The 26,106-nt window shown below is 39.1% G+C and overlaps 1 protein-coding gene across 10 annotated transcripts in view; it reads left to right on the forward strand.

The window, feature by feature from the left end:
* The window catches only part of ABLIM1 (actin binding LIM protein 1), a 138,585-nt gene that overhangs the window by 44,669 nt on the left and 67,810 nt on the right, over nucleotides 1-26,106 (forward strand). For 7 of the 10 annotated variants that reach the window (XM_032695466.1, XM_032695462.1, XM_032695464.1 and 4 more), the window contains exons 3-6: nucleotides 201-384; nucleotides 1,887-1,999; nucleotides 16,319-16,445; nucleotides 17,665-17,758. In XM_032695466.1, the coding sequence (XP_032551357.1) occupies nucleotides 201-384; nucleotides 1,887-1,999; nucleotides 16,319-16,445; nucleotides 17,665-17,758 (518 nt within the window). Of the gene's footprint in view, nucleotides 1-200; nucleotides 385-1,886; nucleotides 2,000-16,318; nucleotides 16,446-17,664; nucleotides 17,759-26,106 lie in introns of those variants that run through there. The other 3 variants (XM_032695456.1, XM_032695455.1, XM_032695457.1) reach the window with 1 other exon arrangement.

The raw sequence follows: 26,106 nt of genomic DNA on the forward strand, positions 1-26,106 counted from the left end.
GAATCTTCATTACAAGCTCTCCTTTAGCCAGAGAACACCAGCCATGTCCTGGGATGTCCAGGCATGTAGTGACAGGAGGAGAAAGCAAAAATCTGATAGAAGGGAGTAAGACCACCAAGGTCATCTCATTTGTCAGCAGATGACATCCTTAGTAGGTATATTTTTCTAATCTGTCTGTGTGGTGTGTTTTTTCCTTCCAGTGTGTGGGTGTGACTTGGCACAGGGAGGGTTTTTCATCAAGAACGGGGAATACCTTTGCACCTTGGATTACCAGCGCATGTACGGCACCCGCTGCAATGGCTGTGGAGAGTTCGTGGAAGGAGAAGTAGTGACAGCTCTGGGAAAAACTTACCATCCAAGCTGCTTTGCCTGTACTGTTTGCAAGTAAGTCATCCCTTTCAACTAGCATAGTGTGAACCCAGTACAAGGAAAACAGGAGAAAAGGTTTCACCATGAGACATAAGTCTCAAGACGTATTTCTCTTTGGGAAGCAATCAGCTGGAAAAGATCTGCTGTAAATCTGACTTGAAGGGTCTTCAAAATGCCACTCATTTGTTTGAGGGACACAGCTGCTGTGTTACGTATAGTTCCCTGTTTTCAGAAAGTTACCCTCATGCCTGAAGGAATTATCAGGCTTGGATGTTGAGGTAAGGGATATGGGTTCAGGGGATCAGCCCAGCTTGGTTGGAGAAATGAGGTAAAGCAAAATTCTGGATGCTACATTTGGGCTATGAGAACAGTTAAACAATTGAAAACATACTGGAGACTGATTTTCACATCCTGTAAGAACACATGGCTTTGGGACAACTGTGATTTCCCCTCTTCTTCCCAAATGCTGCTTCTTGTCCCCAGTAACAGAGCCAGTCTTCAGTTCTACAGCAGATAAAAAGAAGTTAGTTAAGGCTTTCTGGAGGGGAGAAAGGTGGCATTTTTAACTTCTATCTCTAATGAGTAGTTGAAGTACTTTATCCTGTAGCCTGGGACCTTTTCTATTGAAAGTATTTTGATTGTTTTTCTGTTTTTAAATAGTGTGTGAATTTACTGCATGTTGGTAATCGTATAATGTGTATGTTTCAGTTTTATTTCCCAAGGACAGTGTGAAACCTGATGATATCGTATGAAAGATGACATTAGTTTTCTGTACATTGACTTGCATCAATCTTTTTATGTTGAATGAACAAAAGATGAGTCATTGGAATAGATTAATGAAATGCAATATTGCTGCTGATTTATTTTTGACCCACTTAGGAATGGCAGTGGAAAGGAAACAATGCCTTAAACATTTTGGCTTGTTGAAATCAGCAGCTGTTCTTTTGTTAAGCAGTTTTGGAGTGAGGTGGGGTGTAGCAGGGGTCTGTACTTAGCAGCTAAGCTCCTTATTAAAGATTTGGAGTTAAAAAACGTTATTCATCCTCTGCTTTATGCACCAAATAAGAGTTAACAGCAATGTCAACTTCTGCCTAACACACATTCTTAACATTTATGAGTGACTAGCTCCACATTCCTTCACTAGCCTCAAGAACAGTTCCAATTCTTCCTTTGAGTTCTCTTCTGTATCATTTGCTATCCACGACATCATGCTGAGACCATCATAAATGTAGCTGTTGTGTCTTAGCAGGTTTCAATGTCTCTACTATTCAGATAAAATAAGTTTGATAATCTTTTTTAAATGAAAATACAAGGCAAGTCTAACCTTGCTCTGCTTGCATCCATGGATTGGATTCTTCCAGTGCCTGGCTTTGCAAGGCCACATTGCAGAAACTATTTGGCCGAGTTTCTGTAAAATAGTTGATTGCACTGGAGGAAGGCAGCAAACTCAAGCATAGGGAACAGAGGAAAATTTCTGGCATAAACTTTGCAAAATTGTTTTTCTCTTAACTTCCCAGGCGTCCATTTCCACCAGGCGATCGCGTTACCTTTAATGGAAGGGACTGTCTCTGTCAGATGTGTGCTCAGCCCATGGCCTCCAGTCCGAGAGAACTGTCTGCCTCAGCAGTAAGTATTTCTGAATTTCTGAAGGCTCTCACTTTACCACCCTCATCAGCATTTGATTGCAACTAATGTAATTCACCTTTAAAAAAGTGAACTATCTCTGGGAACCATATTTTTTCTTTCCTCTTTTTCTTTTTCTTCATTAAAGTGCCTGGTACCACAGGTGGGAAGAGACACACATTTCAATATGAAGAAGTGACTTTTCCCCAATGACTGGATTTTTGAAAGGGCTGATTTTGCTTTGATAGGCACTGGAAAAGTATCTAATTGATAAAACCTGAGGTTTCAGAGTTTATAGATTACCTTTTTTTCATACATAATTGTGCAGGTTTAAGTATTCAAAAGAGGACAAAGTCAGAGGAAATTAATTTTCTTCTACTATTTAAGACTTTAATTAAATTATCCTTTAAAAGGAGTATCACCAAGCTCATGCTTCCATTAGATTGATACCACAATGATACTGTGATCAGAACCTCAAGAAACAAATATAAATAAGACAGAAAGCAAGTTAAAAGGGAAGAGAGAGAATGAAGAAAGTTTGGGAGGGAAATTAACTTGGCTTGCTACTGGGGTTTAATGCTTTTTAAAGATAATTTGTAAATTACTGATATTAATCTCTGCCTCTGGTAGTTAATTTTTTTGATCTTTGGGGATTTCTGATTCTTTCTCTGACTGTTGGATTGTACTCAGCGCTCACCCAGTGTAGCTTTATAAATCAAAATGGCCACAGCTTTCCTGGGTAGTTTTCCGTTGGTTCTGGTTTCCTTCAGGGAGACACTGTGTGTTCTGTACTGGTCCTTGGCTTTGGGATCCTAGGATTATAAAGTGTTATGTAAAGGCAAAGATGGATGATGTTTGTGCTCAGCGGATGAGTCAAGTGAATCTCAAGTTATCTGATTTGCCTCAGAACATGTAATCAAACACTTAGACAAATGGAAAATGAGAGACTTTTTTTGTTATCGTGCCTTTCCGTCAGTTAAGTGATGCTTTTCCACTATATAACTGTAGATTTAGAGCTGAAAATGCACAGGCCTAATCAGTTAAGGAAGAATTTAGGTATTTATGAGGTAAAAATTTTTTCAGGCACCCAGAGAATCCTTCTGAGACAAAGGAATGATGTGGCAATTGTATATGAATTACTGATGTTTAGGAGGCATAATTGGCAAGGAACTGCACAGCATAGGGACCTTGGACAGTACTGATGTTTTTCTAAGCACTGCCACAGCATAGAATAATCTGGATCACATTACATCAGAGGTGGCACACCTGTCCAGCAGAGTGGCACTTCCCACATCCATGACTCCAGGTGCCAAAATGTCCCTAAAAAATGACACACTCAAGTTATCTGACAGTTAGCAAGCAAAAGAGCTGGATAGTCACTTCCTGATAGCCACAGTCTGTGCTTGAATTGCTTCTTGTGTTCCACACTGAAGCTACAGGTAACAAGGACTATAAATAACCTTTCCTGCAACTTTTAATGAGATTTATTGCTCTTTTTAATTAAAATTGGGTCCCGCTGGACAAACTGCCTTACCAGTATACACAGCAAGAGAGCTCCTGCTCTTAACAGTTTAGAGTGCACTGCTTGGAAATCTTCAGCTACCTGTTGTGGTACATCTTGGTCTTTTATGGACAAAGACTTGTAGAAAGGTATAGTGTAGAGTTTCTGGTCGTTTTAGAGCAAAACTCTCCAAAACAGACAAACAAAAGTGAGATCAGCATGTGTTTATAAGTTCAGAACTACTCAATTAAAAAAATATTAATGAAGCATCTCCTGTCTTCAAAGATATGCCAGCTGCTGCTTTATCTTTGTGCAAAAGTTTACTTAGATATGGAGAAGCCTTTCTTGCTGGCACCAAAGAGCAAATTTCAATTAGTGTAAGTTATTTCAGATTGCTTCCATGTCTCTCCTGCAACTAAATCAGGCATATAATTTTTTTTCCAAATGCTTTGCCTTTTTTTGAAATAATTTTTATAATACAAGTTCTTTTAGAAGAGAATCTCATTCACACTATGCAACTATTTTATATCCTATATTGCTGTCAGCTTCCCCTGATTGCTTTCAGGTAGATCACTAGAGGAAGCTTTCCTTAAAACAAAGGAAGTTTGAAGTCAGGGAATTCAATAGACCAAAAGTATATCAGGTTTGATTGGTCTGCGTCATGCAAAAGGAAGTCTTCTGTCCTAGAATGTCTGCATTAATGTTGACATGACATTTCCTGGTGTCTGTAACTTCACACAAGTGAAAGCTTACTGACAGCTTTGCTTGGATGATTTCAAGGAAAATCAAATGCCTCTAAATACAGGGGTTAACATCTTGAATAACATGAACCTAAATATTGTTGCACTCTCTTGTAGTGCACACCAGTGAAAATCACATGGGAAAATACTGAAAAACTATTTTCCTTCTTTGTTTAGTATTAGTTGGGTCCATGATACTTATTTACCTTCTTTACATTAATAATATGTTTCTTTCACTGCACACATACCACCTGGAATAATTATAGCTATTTTCTTGGAGAACTATTTCAGTGACTCCCTTTTTTTATTCTAAGACAGTCTCTCTCAGTATACAGATGCTATAGAGTAATCTTAATTTATAATTTGCACAGACCTCTTCCTTAGACACTGCTAGATGTACACAGACTTTGGGATCTTCATTCATTCAGCACAGAATCTAATACCAAATACCTGTAAATAACTCTGCAGACAAATGAAATGTGTGGCATTTGGCTTTGTTCTGGTTTTATTTCGTATGACAACTTGGTAAATGAGATGTGATCTGTAAAGCAAAGTGACTGGGACAGTTGTAGAGCAGCACAGAAACGGGACAACCAGGTAACACGGACTAAAAGCATGGTGTTGATGGCTTGGATAGTTCAGGGTTTTCAAGATTCTGTCAGAGACATAAAGTTATTTTCATTGGGGCCCAATAAAGGAGTAATGCAATAATGTATCCCCGTAATTGATATTTATCTTTTAAACAGTGTCCAGGTTTTGTATGCAGCATCACGATTGCCTGGTTTGTACTATCTTAGGCTCTTTCTGCTTTCTGTTGTGTTCTAGCCACATGCTAACACACTGTGTTTAAGGTTCCTATTGTCTTTCCAGAAAAGCAGTTGTGCAGGCATCTATTATTTCTAAATTTTAGTCAAAACTGCAACTAACGTGCATGGCTATTTGGTGATGGGTGTCCTGCTTCCTCACCTCCTCTGTTTTACCTTCTTTTAATTAAGATCACCTGTATTATATGTCTGTTCCATACGTGAAACCCTCATTTCACCGTCCCTCAGCATTTTGTGCTGCATATTCAGTGGACTGGGTTTGAAGGTCGCCTGTAAAAATCTGCAAATTATGCATTTTTTGCCCCTAATTCCGTGCTGTGATTTAGAGTGAAGAAGAGTCAACGTAAAAATCTTAATGTTTTTGTTGTAATTTTTGGGGGTTATTTTATATTGTTTGGGGATTCATGGTTTATTGTTTCCATGTTGTCAGAGGAGTGATTATCTGGTGGTTACTTCCCTTGGATCTGAGAATTCTGAGTGTAGCTTCTATTTTTTATATACATGTTTTATGTATCAGGCTAGGTACTTAAATTTCAAGGGTTTGTTTCTACTAGCAAAATGAAAAAAATCATGTTGCCTTAGCTTAGTAGTATGTAGTGGTTATAAGCAAATTGACAATGATCTGGTGCTTTGATGATGCAGTCTTAAATATTGCACTTTTGCCTGAGTCTTACGAACACTAAAGTCATAAAAATTAGAGAATTGGTGTGATTTTAACTTGTGTAAGAAGAAATCCAAGAACCTAAAGTCCTCCTTGTTATTCATCTGTGTTAGGCTTAGGTACTTGTGAAAGAGCAGTGGGACCTTTACAATACATGTTTCCAGCCCCCAGCATCTCAAACTATTTTATTCCCCAATGATCAGATGAAGAGTGACTGGGGGTGCACACTCTCATGATTTTTATTAGCATTAGCATGTTGAACAGAGGCAACTAGACTGGCCACATAAACAGATTACCCTCTTTGATACAAAACAGAAAAGGACAAACATACAAAACAGTAACATGAAATCTCCATGGGGAGATAAAATGCCCTCCATATAGGGCATTTTATCAGTGAATTCTCATCGAGGCAGCTGGTAGATGAACTGATGTAGACATTTGAATATAAAATTCTCTAGTTTAGTCAGACCTTCATTTTTAAAAAGTACCACACTGGCTTGCATTTCTTCTTGTAACACATAAGATGTGTTTTAAAAAGTGCATCTGAGAGCAGAGCAGCCGTACAGAGATCCACACATTGGGGACATGCATGTGAGGTGGTGCCAGCAGTCTGTGCTGGTGGAACTTGAGCCAGCAGTCCTCTGGCTCAGGCATCATCTTTGAAATCCTGAAGAGACTACGTGTCTTTGAACACAGTTTAATACATTTCCCTCTTCCTCAAACAGAGTTTTTTTTTTTCCTTTAGGCATTTCACTATTTTCAGCATAAGCACTTCAGTAATAAGTGTGTTACATTACCTCTACTTGAAGTTGAGCCCTTTCTCTGTTGGTTCCTTATCTGGGTGCTGGTACAGAAGTTTTAGTTATTTTTTATTATCTTTTTGCTGAAAGGTTGAGCCTTTTTAGTGATGTGCATGAACTAGTTAAGAAATTGCATTTCAAATGAAAAGTGAGCTTCCTAGAAGGATAGGGCAAACCTCCTTATCCAAAAGAAACTGGAGCATTACAATCACCTAGCAGGAGTTTTTATTTGAAAAAGTCACCTTTAAAATGGTGGCACAGGCTTTCAGAGTTGTTTCTTCTTCAGTGAAATAGATACTTGTGTCCTGTACCTGCAGAAGTACCCAGTGATGGTACTGTTTGGAAAGAACAACAGGGAAGATATTTCGACTTCCCTTTCTTTGTAACAGTCTCTCCTGTGAGTTAATAGCATTACAGTACAGCCAAGGCGTGGACCAGAGTTTTCAAACTGGCCGGTGTTACATGTGCATGAATAATCTTTGGTGCAGCTGTTCCCCAACCAGCCGGTGTCCACGTGGGGATTTCACATTACTGTTTTGTATGTTTGTCCTTGTCTGTTTTGTACATTATGTTCTGGTTCAAAGAATGTCAGTTCTTTGGGACAAATGCTTTCATGCCTATCAGTACAGAGTCTAACACAGTTCGATTCTGGCTCGCAACTGGGGTTCTTTGCTCTATTGTGATATAAGTAATTAGCTTAATGCTTAACGAACCTGTGGGAGAAAGATATCTTTGTTAATTATTCAATAGCTGTATCTCTTCAAAAAAGATGAAGTTGGTAAAGCTCCCAGTGAATATCTGAAACTCCCAACAAGGTTTCTGGTAATAATGAAGTAGAACAGAGCCAACATACCATACCTGTTGAAGGTGGGCAGGAAAAAATAGGAGTCATCTTTTACCCACTGCCCAGAAAGTGGCAGGAAAGTGAGGTTGATTTTGAAACAACAAAGCATCAAAATGGAGAAGAAGCAAATTTACTTTGCAGTCCTCCTTTTAAAGGCTGTCTAATTCTTAATGCAGTTCTATATTCAGGACATAACTGTCCTTTCATTAGATAAAAATATAGATGATCTTTGTCAGCATTCAAAAATAATGTCAGAGCTGATTTATAAGCATCACAGATTTCTCCATCAGAAATTAGCTAAAATGGATACAAAATTCCTTTTAATCATAGCTCTTGGAAAAGGTCTGCAGCTTGGATTTGTAACTGTTCAGCCACATTTGACTCATTTTTCGGTATTTTGTTCTTTAGCCTTTTTTTTCTGAGCTGTCTGAAAACTCCTTCAATTCCATAGGGAAGACTTCAAAAGTGAAGGGGAAAATTGGCTGGCTGTTTGTAAGCAAGCTATCTGCAGTGATTTTTAGCTTTAAAGGGTATTGAGCAGCATCCAACACATGATTTTGAGCTTATTCTTAGGAAATACTCTACAGTTTCACGGTGTGTCAAAGCTACATAGTGTATAAGTATTGTACAAGTACTTGGCACAGATGTAGATAGGCTTTGTCTGTGAGACACTGAGCTCAGTTTTGCCTTAAGGGATATGCACCCACAATATCCATAAACTTCAGTGAATGCCCTGGGGAACTTAGATAGGCCCAAAAGTTTCGAGTGTGAACATGCATTTTTAAAATTTTAAATTTTTAAAATCCTGTGTATAATTTTGAACCTTAAGGGTTTCATATTTTCTTTGTGCTGTAACATGAAGATTTTCTCATTTTATTCTTGGCTTATCTGCTAAAGATACAGAGGCACTTACGTATCTCTGTGGCATTCAAGCCTGTGTTTAGGTACTGGAGATTCAGCTGAGGTTTTTGTGAACTTGACAGTAGGGGCTCATGTTGTCCTATACTATTTTTTTTTTTTAATTTGCCATAGAATAAAGTCATAACACAGACATCGTTGTGGATTGATTTCAAACACTGCGATTTAAATCATTGATTTTAATTATGGTTTGTCTAAGAAGCCAGGAAACCTTGATTAGATTGACTGATTGTAACCTTGGTTTACATTTAGTTTTTTAATTATAAAATACTAATTGATAAACATGAGGAAACTTCATATCTGTACACACATAAATTAATATAGCTCTGCATAAATTCATCATATTCTTTAACATCTGTATTTTCCCCTAACAACTACTTTTGCTCAAGATTTATGTCAAGTTGTATTTGAATGAAAGTTGAAATTTTATTTAGAACACATGAAGTATCATTGTGAATCTTTTTAAATTTCAGAAACTGTCTGAAATCTGCTAGACACATGAAACATAAATGAATTAAAATATATTTTAATTCTGGAACTGATGATTTTTCAAGGTTCTGTAGCTTATAGAACTATTTCCTTAGGATCACCATGTCCTTAAAAATTTGAATAGTGGTAGATCTTATCATACCTGATTTTGCTCAGAGATAGGAAAAGGAAGTTTTTTTCATCAGGTGATGAAAGCAAGTTTATTCTCTGTGTTTTCAGATACCATTTGGATTTTTAACTTTGATTTAATTAAAATTAAGATTTTAAATTCTGATTTTAGATTAAATCCTTTCTTTTTTTTTCAGTATCACTATTTAATTCTCCTTACTTTAATCTAAATTTGATTGTAATAGCCTTGCAGTGCAACTACATTTATGATTTAATATATTGAGCTTACAGTGGGTCTAAAATTTTACTGTGCCCCCCTTTTTAAGAATAAAAGAAGCAAATCAACATGCATGACGTGATATAAAGTTCAGAGAAATGATGCAAACCCAAGCACAGTTCCTTTCTGGCAAAAGCCATTAGATTGTGCCTAAGAATATGCAGCTCTTCCAATGACACTGGGATATTTGTATGATTGTTCCAAGATGAATTATTCTTTTGAAGAATATCTGTAATTTTTGAGGCATTTTCATCATTTGAATTACTTTCTTGGATTAATTTTAGTCCTCGCTTATGTTTCCTAACAATGGCTAAATTACTCAAGTGGCCTCCATTTGCTCAGTTATTCCTTACTTTACAAGGACTGATATCTTTGCTGCTGCTTTATAAATTGCCTTAGATCCTTCTCTGGAGGTGTAGCAGCTTTGTTAAAGACTAACTTTTGGGTGATAGAGCAGAAACTGTATTGAGAATATAGTTGTGACAGGGCAGGAAGTTTCTGCTTTACGAGTCTTTCAGAAAATTCCTTCTCAAAAATTACTGGTTTTCAGGAAGGTGTTTTCAGTCCACTTTGCCCGTTTGTTTCGTTTGCTTTTGTGTTACATGTAAATTGGGCAGAAACAATTGTGAATAGACCACACAAGTGTACTAAATAAGTATCGGTTCTTATTTGTCCAAGTGTAACCTCAGCTTGAACTTGGAAATCAAAACATGCCAGTCTCTTTAGCTTTTACCAGAGGAATGCTAATCAAAAGCTAATTCCAAAGAAAGTTCTGGGGGAGGTGCAAGGAATAGGTCAGTAAATGGGTGTTACATGAGGAGGTATCACTAGACTGGAAAACACAAATAGAGAGGAGATCACGAGAGATAAGAGTATCTGGGAATTGTCATGTCCAGAAAGCCTGCCAGGTAGTAAGTCAGGAATCAGAGGTCACTTGAAAAGAATGTGAAAATTGAATTAGCTGTTAGCTAGACCTTAGTTTGCCATGGGTTATCGGGGGCATAAAAACCTTCTTAAAAGTTGTCATAAGTTTCATTCCTATTTTTGGAGGGTTGTACCCTGTTGGAATTGCTTATTTGCCAAGAGTAACAATTGAAAATTATCCAAAATAGTCTGCAGATGAAGAGACACAATGTGCTGCCCATGATCTGGGTATTAAACAATAAGCTCTGAGCTAACGGAGTAATTCCCTTGGGGTACTGTGAGTTGGAATTGTGACTTTGAATTCAGCTGGAATTACCTGAGTACCGAAGTGTGGTAAAAGAAATGAAGGGTAAACAGCTTAGATGTACCTGGCCATTGTTTATCCTTCAGAGTAGTTTTACAGCTGGGGATCTGCACGTGCTAAGCTGGCAAAATACTCCAAAATTTTATCTTCCTTTTATAGGACAATTAAAAGTTCTTCTCTTAGACAGTTTGTAGCACATTTGCTCTTTCTTCCTCCTCTTGTTTAATTCACCGTTTTGTTTTCCTGTATGAAACACTGGGTTGAAGAAGGGACTGGGGTTAATGTTATGGAAGAAGGCCACCTTGGTGATTTGTTTCTTGCAGGGAAAGTTTGCAAGAGTAAGAGGTTAAAAGGTCAATTGGTTTGGCCTCCTTTGGGAAGGAGGAGTAGAAAGATGTGGAAATAAGGGAAATATCCTTTCCTTTTCCTGTGTAGAAGACTAACAGAAATACTTACATCAATACTGAGGGGAAAAATGAAAAACTCCTCTGATAAAATTATGTCATGTTACAAAATTGAAGTTGGGGAAAAGCATTCATCTTTCTTAATCACCTTAAATTAAATCAGATGATGAAAGAACAATTTACACAAATCACAGAATCACAGAATGTGTTAGGTTGGAAAATACCTCTGAGATCATCGAGTCCAACCTGTGACCCAACACTTCCACATCAACCAGACCATGGCACTGAGTGCCACGTCCAGTCTTTCCTTAAACACCTCCAGAGACAGTGACTCCACTGCTTCCCTGGGCAGGCCATTCCAAAATGTAATCACCCTTTCTGTGAAGAAATTCTTCCTAATGTCCAAACTAACTCCCCCTCCAGCACGGCTTAGATCATCAGCAAAGATATTAAACAGAACTGGGCCCAACACTGAACCCTGAGGGACACCACCAGTGACTGGTCTAATGATACATCCAAGATGTATATTAGCCTGTTTCTTAAAAAGGCAAGTCAAGGGCACTCAGATGACTACAGGAACTTGTACTGCAAGCACAGTTTGCCAGTTCATGCCATTGTGATTTCTTTCCATATTTAATCAACTAAAATAATTTTATTTTCTATAACAATTTGTTTTAAAAATATCAGTTTTTCCCAACTTGCCATTTATAATAAACTGTCAAAGCTATACTCCACTTCCCATGGGAAATTTATTTGCCTCCATTGTATGCACCCAGCCTCTTATTGTTAGATTTCATGAGTACAAGGCTGCCCGCGTGGGTTTGTTTTGCCTTCAGCAAAAGGGTTGTAGTGAATTTGTCTGAAAAACAAAGAGGAGGGGGTTGGCAGCAGATTTATTGAGTTACATACTCAGATTTAAATCCTGCATGTAAAATTCCCAATATTGTGTGTCCTTCTCCTATTTCCAGAACTCATCACTGTCCTGATGTCTAAATGGTTATGCTTAAACTTTGAAAACATTTATCATACTGTAAACGTAGTGAGTTCATATTTTTAGCTTTGACAGAAATATCTTAATGATCTGGAAAAGCCTGCATGATGTCATCAAACCTTTTAATTTTAAAACAAGGCTTTAGAAGGCATTGCCTGATCTGTGGTTAAAGGGTGACTGAGGAAAAACTCTGGTCTTCCTACCGCTATGAGAAATTATAATTGCACAACCTTCAAATTGCCACAGAAGAATTACTGGGATATAAGTTGTTTTTCAAGGTGATTAGGAGCTATTTATAATTAGAGATTTCTTGACCTTGACTCCAGTGATAATATTTGCCTCTTTCATCATTTCCAAATCACTCACTCTAGGTCCAGCCAGGTTTGGCAATGTATTTATGTATAACTCCAATGAAAACTTGTTGTTCCTTTTAAAAATTAAAATAATAATAAAAATCCCCCCCCAGTTCTGCCTGGCTTTACCTGTTTCAGAGCAGAAGCCTGGTGGTGTTATCTTTATAAAACTAATGTATTTGTGTTTTATAGGGAGGGGAAATAGTTACAAAAGGAGTGTAATAAGAGTACAAAATACTAGTGACTCGCAGGGGTTGTGGCAGCTTCAGCCTTTATCTAGACATGTGCTACTAATGGCCATGAGGATTGAAAGGAACTTTTTGGTGACTCAGTTATTCATCATTAAGTCAGACTGCTATTAGCTCTGTTCACAGGGCTAACCCTACGTGGAGCAGAGTTGGTGAAATCATTCACGTGACTTTGCATAACCATGTTCGTTAGGACAAAACAGGTAGAGGTGATTTCTCTTTCACAAATTATATGGGGTGAGCAGAGAATATGGGATAAAGATACATTTGCTATTAAATTTTCAAAACTATCCAAATGGGAGCGGGTAAAACCCTATGCTGTGTACTGAGGGTTAATCCAGCTGTGTCAGCTCTGAGCCCACCTGTGCACTATTGGCTGAGAGCAGGGGAGGGAGGCAAAGGCAGACAATCCACTGCTTAATTTAGACAGTGACGAATGGGTTGCTGTGCAGGATGCTTCACTCCTGGATGTCTGGGGTGATGCAGATGCTAAAAAGGGAAACCCATTTTCTCATATCTTTACAAACAAGGTGTCATGGGTGGCAGCTCAGCCTGGCCTGCATCTTTTTAGTGAGGCCACTTAAGGTGCTTGCAGAGTGGCAATCTTAATCATTCATCATATTATAGTGCCGTACCCGGTCCCCCTACTTTTCCATGCTTTTGGGCTGGCTGATTCCACACCACAGCCATTTTGTCCAGGCATTTGCTTTTGTACCTGGACATGTCAAATATGACAGAGATATAAGTGCATAGAGGAACTGTGCTGCTCACTCTGCATTTTAACCAGTACGCTGCACTTTCCGCCTCCTCCTCCTCGTTATCTCGGCACAGCTGAATACATGGATGTGCAGGGAATGGGAGTGGGGAAGAATCCAGGTTATATGGCAAAAAGAAAACATAAGAAAGCTCAAGGTCAAGGGGTGCAGTCTGTTAGACCCAGGCATGACGCCAGAGAGAACCATGGTGGGAACCATTGTACAAAATTTCAGGAAGGGTTTTCAGATTTTTTTAGTCTGCTCTGGCATATGGTTGGGGACCACTATTTTTACCTCACGGCCTTTTTATTTGCAGCATGTGCTGGTTATAGGTTAGACTGATGCAGATTGTGCTGAATGTGATACTGAGATCCTGCCTGCATGCACTGTGTGCTGATGACATCCAGCCAAAGGCTTAAATGTGCCTCATGCAGGCCTGAGATCATAATAGCTTTTATTTGTAGAATTTGGATGAACAAATGGTCTTTTCTTAGCCCATCCCAGCCCTATTTCCTTTCTATTTTAGGAGATAATGATAATTGCTAGCTTTTCATGTATATACCCAACAGTTTTGCCAGAATTAAGATCAGGTTTATTTAAAAGCCATCTCAGCCTAATACGACAGAAATGGGCTATTAGTTTACTTTGATTCTAGACATTCAATGTGTCTGTCATATTAGCAGAATGGAAATTATGTTAATTTTCTTCTGCAAAACACTTCAAGGAACCCAGAAAGAGTAAGTAGATGTCATTGTTGCTAAAGAATAATAAAGGATGTTACCAACCCCTTGTATTAAACATGAGCACAAGATTAAGTCTGGTGCTCAGACTTACTGTGCCTTTGGCTTACAAAGAAGCAATTAAGCAGAGGTACTTCATAGGTCCCTACTTCCTCCATGTAAATGGTTTTGGCATCACTAAAGATCAAGATACTGGACTAGGTAGACCTTTTGCGTAAGGCAGGTTTTCTATTCTCACTGCCTCAGAAATTCAGTTAGAAACAAAATGAAGTGCTTTAAAAATCTCTTTATCGATTCCATTTCTGAGAAATTTCAGCTTCACGGAAGCTTTTTGGATAGAAATGAAAAAAAGCACCGACAATACAGCAGATTTTTTGAGGAAACATATAACAGGGAATGTATCACAGTTTGGCAGGACCCCAGGTCAGGGCTGTGGAAGCTGGCACACTAGGAAGAAACATTAGTGCTTGGAAGCTGAGAAACGGGTGCTGTTTTTAAAACTGCAGTTCAGCACCACTGAGACTGAAGAAAGATCTCATTTGTTGTCACAGTTGAAGACACAGTGCATGCTTAGATTTAGCATAAGAAAATGTGGGCTGGAAGGACCTTGAGAGGTCATGTAGTATCCTCCCAAAACCAAAGCCAAGAGCAGTGTACCAAAGCCACCCTGACACGTGTTTGTCCCTTCCTCACCCCTATGCTGGAAATTCCAGAGCCTCCCTTAGTGACCTGTTCCAGCCTTTGCTGTCATTACAGGATGGCATGGAGCCTTGAGCTGTCACGGCAGAGCAGAGGGATCCATTACATGGTGTCACTCCTTGTCATTTCATGATTTCAATTTGTAACATATGTCCTCTAGAGAAAAGTCCTGGTATTGGGACATCTCAGGGTTGCTTTTCAAGTCCAAGTCATGTCAACAGTCTGTGACTCGCATTTTATCACAAGATACCACAGTGCTTAGTCCCCTTCCCTTCTTTTTTAGGGTATTTGAGAAGAAAAAGAATGCTGATAAAAAGAGGGACATGCGGCAAATGATGACCTGGATAGCAGGAATGTGCAGCATATATTTGGGGCTCTCTTGGCCCATTATCCAACAAACAAAAGTCAGGCCCTGTAGTCAAAAGGACTGACTCTCCTCTCTTTACAAGTTGTGATAATAAAACTTAGACTTGTCCTTTTGCAAGGCATGGGCCATAAATCCATGAGGAGATGAAGGTTTTCAGGCTGTACCTCTTCAGTCAGCTTGAGCCAGTGGAGTCAGGATGATCTTTTCCCTCCTGCCTGGGCTTTAAAGGCTCTGTTCTATTTGTCTCCATTCGTTGCCATTTGTTGATATTTCAGACATGTAGAGAGGATGTTAGATTAACCAAAGGAACACTGAGTTTGGGGATAATAAAATATGGAAAATCTCTTGTTCCAGGCTGTCTCCTGTGTGGCTTCCATGTGTGCCTCAGCTGATGGGCATTCCCTTTCTGCTTCACTGGGCTTCCAGGCCTTCCCCTCCCTTGGTCCCTCTGTCCCCTGAGGCTGGGCACAGAAGCTGTAGCACAACCCTTGCAGTTCAGTGCTGTCTGCTACATCAGTCTCTTCAAATCTTACCATGTGCTGGATTGCCCCTTAACAGGAAATCTCTGGGTATTTTACATTTGAGTGGAAAGGAATGGAAGCTTGGGGCTGAGCCAGAGATTTCTCATGTAACATGAGATATTGTGACATCTTCTGGGACAGAGGGCATTCAGTGCTCCTGGCTTCAGGTTTGCATTCTACCATCAAAGAGTCCTTCAGAATCGCAGTGAAAACTGAGTGTTGACTACCGGGATAGTACCAAAATTCCTAAGCAAGAGTCCTTTTGCCGATTAGAGATCATGAGAACTTCAGTTACCCACACCTGCAGGTGGAAGACAATATGCCCTTCCATGCAGCCTTCACTGCTGTCATATGGCTTCACCCGTGCCTTGGATCCTCCCTGGAAAAAGATCTCTCTGTTCCTGGCTGAGCTGTGCCACCGCCCCTGAGCTGGGCGGACACGTGGGGCTCTGCTGCCACCACACGGGGACATGCAGCATCCTGGTGGTGCTCGCTCGGGCCCCATTCAGTAGTCAGGATCTTGGTAAAAGCAAAATGACAAACAAACAGATTGCTTTAGAAGATGAGAATTTTTTGCAGTAATGATTTTTGTAGTTTGTTTCTAACAAAATCTAAAGTCCGTACAGTGCTTACCAGGCAGTCTTTGAACCATAAACAGCATGAAAGACATGCTTTCCCTCTTCTGCTGAGTATGACCGAATCTTTATACAGAACCTAGGAAGGGTTTGAGGAAAGAAAGATGTACGTTTGCTGTGTAGTTCCCCCCTTTGGTTACCAAGTGTTATGGTGGGTGGGTGGTTAATGAGGGTTAATGAACCAAGTAGCTGACAACAAATGCATCTGTTTGTTTATTTGCAGATTGTGCTGGCTGTGGAAGAGACATAAAAAATGGGCAAGCATTGCTAGCTCTGGATAAGCAGTGGCACCTGGGGTGCTTTAAGTGCAAGGCCTGTGGGAAGGTCCTAACTGGGGAATACATCAGCAAGTGAGTAACCTCTGCACCTCTTCTGAACTTGTGGCACGAGCTGCAAACAAAGAAGAGCTTGCAGCAAAGTTCAGCTTTTGGAATCCTGTTTTGACCTCCTTTCCATATGCACCAAAATCTTTGTTGTCAGTGAGAGCTGAGTTGGGAAAGTAAACTGCCAAGTGGAACTGAAAGGCGATGTTGAATGATAGCAGTCTACATTTAAAACCAGTATGAAAGGGGGTATATCTCCATGTTTCTGCAGAGGATTAGGTGGATTGCTGCATGTTTTCTGTATTTGCCAGATAAAGTGTTGTGCCATTTTGCTTTTCAACACGTGATTTTGAGGAAAAAAAGTAGGAACCTGTCCACTTCTTGCCTTTGCTAGAAAATAGAGTAACCTTGATGATGTGATTGACCTGACACTGTATTTCTCATCTCCGTATAAGAAACTAATGAAAAGGGTTTTCAGCGGAAGAAAGTACAGAGAAAGAGAGTGGGGAAAAGTGGTATAATAATAAAACAGAGGGAATGAAGATACAGTCTCTTTCCCCCCCTTCAAGCATATAACAAGAGAAGAAATAAGGAAACAATATATGTTTCACAACCTGCCATTCATCTGTGTATACTATTTATAAAAGTAGTGTTTGTAATTTCTCAAAAAAAATTTGGCATCTGAGAAATACTCCTAAGCTGACTAGTGTTTCCACTTTTACTTAATGTTCCATGTTCATACTAAAAAACTACATTACCTTACACTTCAAAGCAGTTGCTTATAGCCTTGCAAACTACCAAAGATTATTTTTTTTCTGAACAAAAACTACCTGCCAATGATAAAGACTGTGATCTCCTCTCATCCCCACAGACATAGTCCCACTGATTCCCTATAATTGCACCTGTAGGTGTAGAGAGTCTGCTCTAAATAATGAGATTTATTTTAGTGGTTTGTACTGGATGCCTTTTCTTGATGGGAATTTAAGGAATAATTCTAAGAGGCACTAGTGAGAAAGATTTTTTGTACTGGATGCCTTTTCTTGATGGGAATTTAAGGAATAATTCTAAGAGGCACTAGTGAGAAAGATTTTTTTTTTCTTCTAATACAAACTGTTTCTCTTGAACTCTCTCCATTTGCCTGTTGCTGTGTGTAGGAGTTCCAGACTGAAGACAAAGGAAGAGTGTAAGTTACACTGTAAGCAGTTTATTAAAAGGTTGTTTGTAATCTGTGGATTTTCTTTTTCAGAGATGGTGCTCCTTATTGTGAAAAGGACTACCAAGTGCTTTTTGGAGTCAAGTGTGAAGCATGTCACCAGTTCATTACTGGGAAAGTCCTAGAGGTAGGTGTTTTGTAAACTAGAGTTTAAGAATTGGGCCATGTCCCATTATGTCCTCATGCAACTGCAGAGAATACAAAAATTCTCATAGGAAAGGGTTTTCAGCTGATTTTAGAGCAAAGTTGCTTATTTTGAGAGTGGTTTAGTTTTGCAGTCATCAGGAAAAGTATGTGATATAGAATTACTTGCACTAGTTTCTGTGGATCTTTGGTTTCTAATTTTTTTCTTTTCATGGTGATCTGCAAAGTCTGCAGATCAAATTGCACTGCTTTATTCTGTGTCAGATATGATATATTTATAGGAATAATTTGAGAACTGGAAATGTATTTGGCAACCATAAGTATCCTGAAGCTTGCAACATGAGATTTACACATGAGAGGGAGAAATGTGCTGGAGAGGTAAATTATATGTTCAGAAATGAGAAGGCAGAAGCCATCTGAACCACCTCTTTTTTTGACTCTTATTTGGAGTCCTCAATATTCTTATCGAAACCAGTCAAACCTTTTTAGATATGTTTATCTTTAATTGTTGGTGCTGACCTTCATCTCCCATGGCTGTCATAAGTCCCCTTTGAGCTGGAATCCTTGAACTTTGCATGATCCCCCTGTGTCGTTACTGAAATGTTTAAGAGGCCAAAATGCAGAGGACCTTCCTTCTCACCTTGTCCCTGAGATATGAGGAGCAAAACTGTTATCTTTTCCCTGTAGGAAACTCTGTTCAATGAGCTTTGAGCTCAAGTCTGGAGCTGGGCTGTATGTTTTTCAGTGAATAACTGAAAATAAACCTGAAAATGTTACGAAAAATAAAAGCAGCTGGAATTAGCTACTGAATGTGTGTTACAGGTTCTCTTCTTTGTGTCCCATCTACTACAGATAGAAGTCTGCATCAGCCCTCATATGAGAAATTTCAGGTTGTCCATAAAGTGGTTTAGTTCTGGAGGTCTCTGTAGTATAGCATTCAGAATATTAACTGGCCACCAATGAGATACTCAGAACACCTGGTGCATTTGTCACTGCATCTACTAGAAGGAAATACAGTTCTTTCATTAGCCAGAGTCTGTCTGCCTTCTTTGCAATGTGTATCCAATTCCTTTGGAGACCCATACAGATAATTATTGAGAATAGCCTGAGTTTTCTCTTGAGTAGGAAGACATGTTTCTGGCTTTCTTCTTCTGGTCTGCTACCATCTGTTTATCTATTCCTGTCTGCTGATGAGTTTTGCAATTTAGTGTTATGTATTGGTGACACCATAGTTGTATTCCAGTGCAGGAAGCACTGCAGGAGAGAAGTAATTGGATTTGTGAGATTGGGAAACATAGAATAATTTAGAAAGAATTCTAAAATTATTTTAAGTGTTTTATTTTAAGATAGATGCTCTAACCTATAAGCAGCGCAACCTATTGAGAGGCATGGAGATGGAAATTATAAAAGAGAAGGTTATTGGAATCTATGGAAAGCTGGGAAAAAATAAGCTATTTCTATCTGGAGCCCTTTGTGTAGTAGATGTGAATATGGCAAGGTTGCACTGATGTTACTCTTCCTAGCATCAGTGAGGAAGAAGGCTAGATCTTTGAGGGGATCATCAGAACTGGATAGATTAAGAATAAAGAAAGATTAGTTCAACTGAGCTAGAACTTGGCTGTCCATGATACTCTAAGCTAAAGTTTGGGTTTTCAGAGACATTGTGTCCTGGGCAGAACCTTGATGCAGTCATTTTGGCCCCAAGCTTAGTTTCTCACTCCATAGTTCTTACTCTTCTGATGGCTGTTTATTAGCAGAAGATGAGACAACATTTTGCTGCAGCAATGAACAGTCCAACCTCTTGTGTCTACCTGTTTTAAGAGTCAAAATCAAATAAAAAAGATAAGATTTTTCCATTTGACATAGTCCCTGCAGAATCAGAATTTGCTGATGAATTAGAAACAGACTCTTTGAATGATCTTGTCAATAATGGAAACATTATTTCCAGTGGAAACATAGGTTCTGTTTAGACTAGAAATTTTATTTGAATATTTGTGGCTTTCACTGATTATCAGAGACATAACCCAAAATACTGCAGCAGAGGGCAGCAGTGGTTCTCAGTATGTAACTAAACCCAAACTCCTCTAAGACCTTGCAGCTCTTGAAAGCTGACTGCTGTCTGAAACGTGTAGATTGGCCAAGTCCTTAGAAATTTTCACCAAAAAAATTAGTGCTGTGTGTTCAGGGAGGCTATTCAGACTTTGGCTTAACTGCATTACAGTATGTATTAGCAACCTGGATAGTCCATGATTAGTGTTCTCCAGGTATCATTAGGGAATGCAGATGCAGGAGAGACATCCAAATACTTTATGTCCTTAAGTGGTGCTTGAAAGTTTAGAAGACAGCTAACATTCAATAATCAGAGGAGTTTATCAGAACTGTAGGCTAGTTTCTTGGCTCATGACTATCAGATATGCACAGTTCCAAAGGGGCAGGATTAATGCCTCTAAATAGGACTAAAATAAATCAAAACTTAGCATGAGAAAATCCTGTGTCAGCACATGTGTCCCCTTTGGACAAAAAAAGTTAGTCTAAAGGATGGGGTCAGAGCATGACATAAATCCTCTGGTAATAACGGAGATGAGGGATCGGAAGCAGCCACGGGGCCACAGAAGATAGTTCACAGAACAGGATGCCACAGTTCAGGGAGGGCTGCAGTCCTGTTTGAGGCAGGACAATTAACAATCTCCTTATCCGGTACAGGAAATCACCCACAACCTTTCAGTACACCTGAAGTTTTAATTTAGATGAAGATTGAGAATCTCCCAGGAGGATTACTGTCTTCCCTCTTTGTTTTCTTTGGCAATGTTCCTTTGGCAAATTTGAGGATTTTTGATGATTTATATCATGCAGGTCTCTTGTCCTGCTGTTTCCCTATTGGGAAGGAAACCACATTCTGGGTGTGAAGTATCACATTTATAGGAATTGTCTACGTAGAGGTTATGACTGCTCAGCCCAAGTTATACCTACTAACATGCAGTAAGAAAAAAGCTTAAAACACTTTGTGTTTTGCCTTTGATAATAAAAATAGTTGTAGTAAATGTCCTGCAGTAAATATATTGATCAGTATATTCAATTTTGTTAATAAAATAATTCATTATGTCAGAAGCAGAGTATACTATCTCATCATCTTCATCCAAAGAAATTATTAAAAGAGATTGGAGGGAAATATCTGGTACATTGTACAAACTTCCCTCTAATGGATCAGAAGTGATTAGCAGTAAGCATTTGTAGTGTGGCTTTATTTTCTGCTTATTCTGATTACATCTAAGACAGCCTGTAGAAAAACCGAAGGGAAATGAAAGCATGAAACTTAGCTATGGATTCACAGAGGGTGGTGCTGTCTATTTTACTGGTAAAATACTACTTCCTTTTCATTTAAAGAGAAGTTGAGATTTTTGAAACACTTCAGACTTGCAGTTCCTGCTCATTTTGTCCCTCAGTATGTCTTTAGCACTTCTGAAAAATCAGGCTTTCAGTCTCCTACAGTGAGCAGCCAGCAAGAGAGATACACACTCCTGATGTGGACCTAAGAGTCTTCATCTCAGGAGCAGCTGTGCTGTGCCCCTGGTCAACACCTCAGCAAAGCCTGTCAAAAAGGCCAAGCTTTGAGATCAAACCTTTAGATTCAAGCCTTGAGAGGATGGACTCCCTCCAGCCACTCTGTAGAGGTGATCCCTCTGCTCAGTTAAGAACTGCATTACTAGAAAGAGAGTACTTATTTTGCTAATATCCACAAATCATGGACAAATGCTTTTTTTTTCCCCCTAGGACATAGATCTAACAACTTTCAATAGCCATGAAAATACACAAGAAAAATAACGTGCATTTAAGTCAGCTCAGATATTTCTGACGTAATATTTGGCACATAACTTTCTATGACAAATAGTCACAGACGACAGATAAGAGCATGGCAACACAATAAATGTGGTAAGCGTCCAATGAGAAATAGATATTGCAACTTTCTTGAGCATACTGGATACTTTAATACTTGAGTGTTTCAGGAAATGTTGTCAAGGCAACAGAGATCAGTGTTCTTCCTTGGATTTCTCCATCAGAAAGGAATCTTTAGTTATGAAAAATTACTCATTTCCCATTAACTGGTGAAAAACATTTTTAGCAGGCAGTAACACATAGTGAGAGTGAGGACTTCTACACACACTACACACACTTTTCACTAAGCTTTGGCTTTCGTAGCTTCCGGGCTTGCCCTTTGAAAGATGTCTATCTAATCATAATCCTGCAAATTTCTGTGTAGATATGCAACTCCACAAATCTAAGTAAACTGCAGCTTGTATTTAGCCATTTGAAAGATGCTGACCTAAATAATTTTTGTCTAATGTAGTTTCCATGCACAATATAACTATTCCTCCAGGGCTTAATTCAAAATAATTTAAATCGTTGAGAAGCTTCCCATTGACTTAAAAAAATGGTGGATCATACCTATATCCATGATTTCATCTTTGTTTATCTAAAGTGTTTTACAAAACTTCTAAGTAGAATTCTTTTAGTTCTGCAGAACAAAGATGAGGCAAACAACAGGTAGATATTTTGCATGAAATCAAATAGAAAGTTTGAGAATAAGATTGAGGTCTTACAATTTTCACCTTTTTTTGGCTGTGACTGATATGAACAGGATTTGATCTCATAATCTAGAGACAGAGATGTATATATCTGCTCTCAAATCCCTCAACCATCTTGCTGCACTACCCATTTATTTTTATAATACTATCTACTTAATATTAATTGGCAAAGAAAAAACCATTGCGTGATTTCTCCTAGCTGTGCATAGGTCTAGTTCCTGTTCTGAGGGGCTGCTGCCTGCCCTGGGTTCGCTTCCTGTGTACTGTTGAAACTTGCACCTCGCCATGTAAGCAGTGGCACAGTGCCATTTTCACAGATGGACCTGAAAAGAGAAATGCCAGGGCACCAGGATGTTCCCTTGATTTCAGCCAGCAAGGTCAAGTCAAGTTCTATGTTCGTGACACTGTAATTTATGCTGAGCTTCTCCTGATTTTAAAGAGGAGTAATTTAAGATGTGGTACTTAACGTGAAGGAGGTTTAGTACTTGTAGATACTGTTACTTTAATTACCAGAATTTTGAGATGCCTCATATGTGCTGTAACTAACTCTGAAAGATGTCAATTCTGAGACACCTTGACTTCTGAAGTTAGAAGGAAGCAACAATAAATGTCGGAGGGAAAAACCAAACAAATGGCAAAAGCCGCTACATTTGTCTAAGAAAATTGTATCCATATTTAAGAGGCAAAGCATGTGAGCCAGAAGTGCCTATCAGTTTCTTCAAGCGTTGTTTTCAGAGCTAGATTTAGAAACCTGTGCTGTGAGGGATTCATAGAAGTTTCTGCTTATTCTTACCATGTGAACGAGTCTGTTTCCAAATAAATAAATAAATGGCAGATGGCAGAACAACCTTGCTGGTTCCCATACAAACTGTAAATTATTTATTTGAACCATGCCTGCCTATGTTGTTCAACTGTTGCTTTCTGGCAACACTTACCCATACTAGCAGCTTTGCTCGTGTGAGTATTAGCATTCAGTTGCTTCAGTTGATTGGCTTTCAAGGAAACTCAGTAGCCTGTATGTTTAAGTCGTCTATTTTAGGAAGACTTAGGCTCGTAGCTCACCTGAAAACATCAATCTTCTCTACAAAGAGGACAGAATTTAGTTAGGTACCTCAGTACAGTCATGCCTCTGGTCTGGGTTCTTAGAACACTTTCTAGATAGAGGAGCTATGTAGAGAATCTCTTAAAACTAACAGAGATTAATTTCAATTCAATTCAGAAAGATTAAATGAAAGACCAGCATATATTCCTCTGCTGAATGAAGCATTTAGCAAGGCTGTTTTCATAGCAGTTATGCAGGAAGTATCACAAAATATGTCATTTACTGGATTTTAATGATGCAACCTGTACTGATAATACAGGTTGATGTGAACGAAAATTCTAAACACTTTTATAAGTGCAGCAATTAATGAACTGAACAAAGACTATTGATAGGATGGATCCAAACAGGTTTGGTGGTATGTTTAAGTTGTAGTAAAATAATATCCCTGAAGAATGTATTACCATTCTGTTTTCATTGCACTACTGGTTTGGGTGTCTTATAGACTTGGGAGAGACTTTGCTTGCAATCAGTATCTCCTGGTTGTCATCCTCATTGTTATCCATTGTCATCCTCACACACTGTAATAATCCAGGGGGAAAGGCCACAAAGCATATGAGAAGCAGCAGCGGAGCTTAGTGCATGCTTTGTTAGTTCTGTGATTTGCTTTGTTTGTGTTTAATTTTACTGCTGTTAGAATAAATGAGAAAACATGACCATGTTGCTTGAACATCCCAGGTAAATGATAAGAAAAAGCAGAAGGACATGCTGTGGTCATTTGCCCTCTTAGTCAGCATTTACTGCAGAGCACAGGACCTTTTCAATTGTGGAAATTACCTGTGAGAGATCAGATAGGGTCAGTGCACAGGGCCCACTGAAAACTCATAAAATGTTCCTAGAGTGTATCTGAAGCATGATCTCGCTCCAAAATGTGCAAACAGGATAATATGATACATGTACCAGTGTGAGAAGTGGCCCCAGCACCCTGCCTGCCTTAGTCTGAATTGGGCTAGAATACAATCTCACTGTTTCTGACAAAACTAGATTAACACTCAGGAGGCTGTATAAATTCTTCAGAAGCTGTGGAAGTAATATTTAATAACTTCTAGAGAAAGAGAACACTGAGTTCATACTCAGCAGATGCCTCTCCCCAAGGGAAAAATGTTCTGAACTGTGTCGACATCAAATAGTGACACACAAAAGTGATGAGAAATGGTCCTGCCCCTGCCTGGGCTGGTGTTCCTTTTTCAGAATGGGATGACCGAGTTGCTGCCCGAGTGGGCTTAACGTGCAGGGAGGGTTATTTGCTTGTTTTGGTGGGTGTGTGCAGGAGGGGCTGAGTGGGAGCAGAGGAGGAGTGAGGCTCAGGACTGGGTGCAGCTACAGGCACTTCTCTGTGAGCTGGTTCGGTGAGCACGCACACCAGCTGCACCGCGCTCTGCTGGGGCTCGGCTCTGAACGGAGGTGGAGGAATTCTGCCCACTGGGCTGAGGAGGGAATGGACTCGGATTGAAAAATTATTGTCAGAAGGTAAACGCCTTCCTGTGAAATTGGATACGAACTGGAAGGGGTCATGGCTTTCTGGGGGGAGGAGAGGGGAGTGCAGCTTTGTGATGTGGCTGAATAGCAGCCAGTGGGATCATAATAGGGTACTTGTACTTTTGTTCCTGTGCACCAGAAGGATTTTTTTAAAATTAGATAAAGAGAATGCGGCTTATATGTTTTTTAAATATCAGGAAGAGAGGAGAATGGTACAGAGCTTGGGCTGTTTCTGATTGCAACTGATTGCTGATGTATGGAGAAACAACACGATCCTCTCTCTTAAAGAATTCTTTATATAGTTTCCTGGCTTTTTTAATCACTTTGCAGACCTGTTGCATAAAAATTAGGTTAGTGTTTGTTTCCAGTTTCCCTGCCTGTTTGCTGAGAAGGGTGTTTTATCAGTCAATGTAGAAAGCTGATTTTTTGGTTTTTTTTTTTATCTAATGTGGGGTTTGTTTGCATAAAAATGGGGAAATGTTTAATAATAACTCAGGATATGGGTGAGTGGTTCAGACAGGTTGCCTGTGCAGCTGAGTAGCAGCATAGATTTAACTTCATTTTAGACTACCCTTCCCTGATGAAAAATATGCTACTGTAATTGCCAAGAACACCACACCACGCACAGGATCAAAAATCTAGAATAAATATACTTCCAGAAAAATAACGTAAGTCACTTGATATAAAAATCTATAAGGATTTCCCTTCCACCTCCATCAAAACATTGTATTTGGCAGGAGGGGTATCTGTAGTTGGGAAAGACTCATATATACAGATGACAAAAGAGTATCTGAAGTTGACAGAGCCCTAACAGAAGTTCAGTTGCTATGGCAGCATAATCACAAGGCATTAACTTCTCAGCAGTGGTTTGGAAACCATCCTTCAGTCAATTTGAACATCAGTAGAAAGGGGAGGAATGTTAAGAGGATGTAGAGATGGTGAATAATAAGAGCAGGTTGTAACAAGTAATTTGAAAAAATAACCTATTAAAGCTTCCTTATTGCCACAAAGGGATTTGTGAAATCTTGCAGGTGCTTATAAAATTATGCCTTATCTCTATAAATTGCTTTTGTGACCACAGTGGTGCTGATTAGGATCTGTATTTCCTAGCAAAGCATCATTAGTGTCTACCTTTCTGATTTATATATTCTCTGGTGTGTTTCTTGCACT

This window comes from Chiroxiphia lanceolata, chromosome 8 (genome assembly GCF_009829145.1).
Source record: "Chiroxiphia lanceolata isolate bChiLan1 chromosome 8, bChiLan1.pri, whole genome shotgun sequence".
Taxonomy (NCBI): Eukaryota; Metazoa; Chordata; class Aves; order Passeriformes; family Pipridae; genus Chiroxiphia; species Chiroxiphia lanceolata.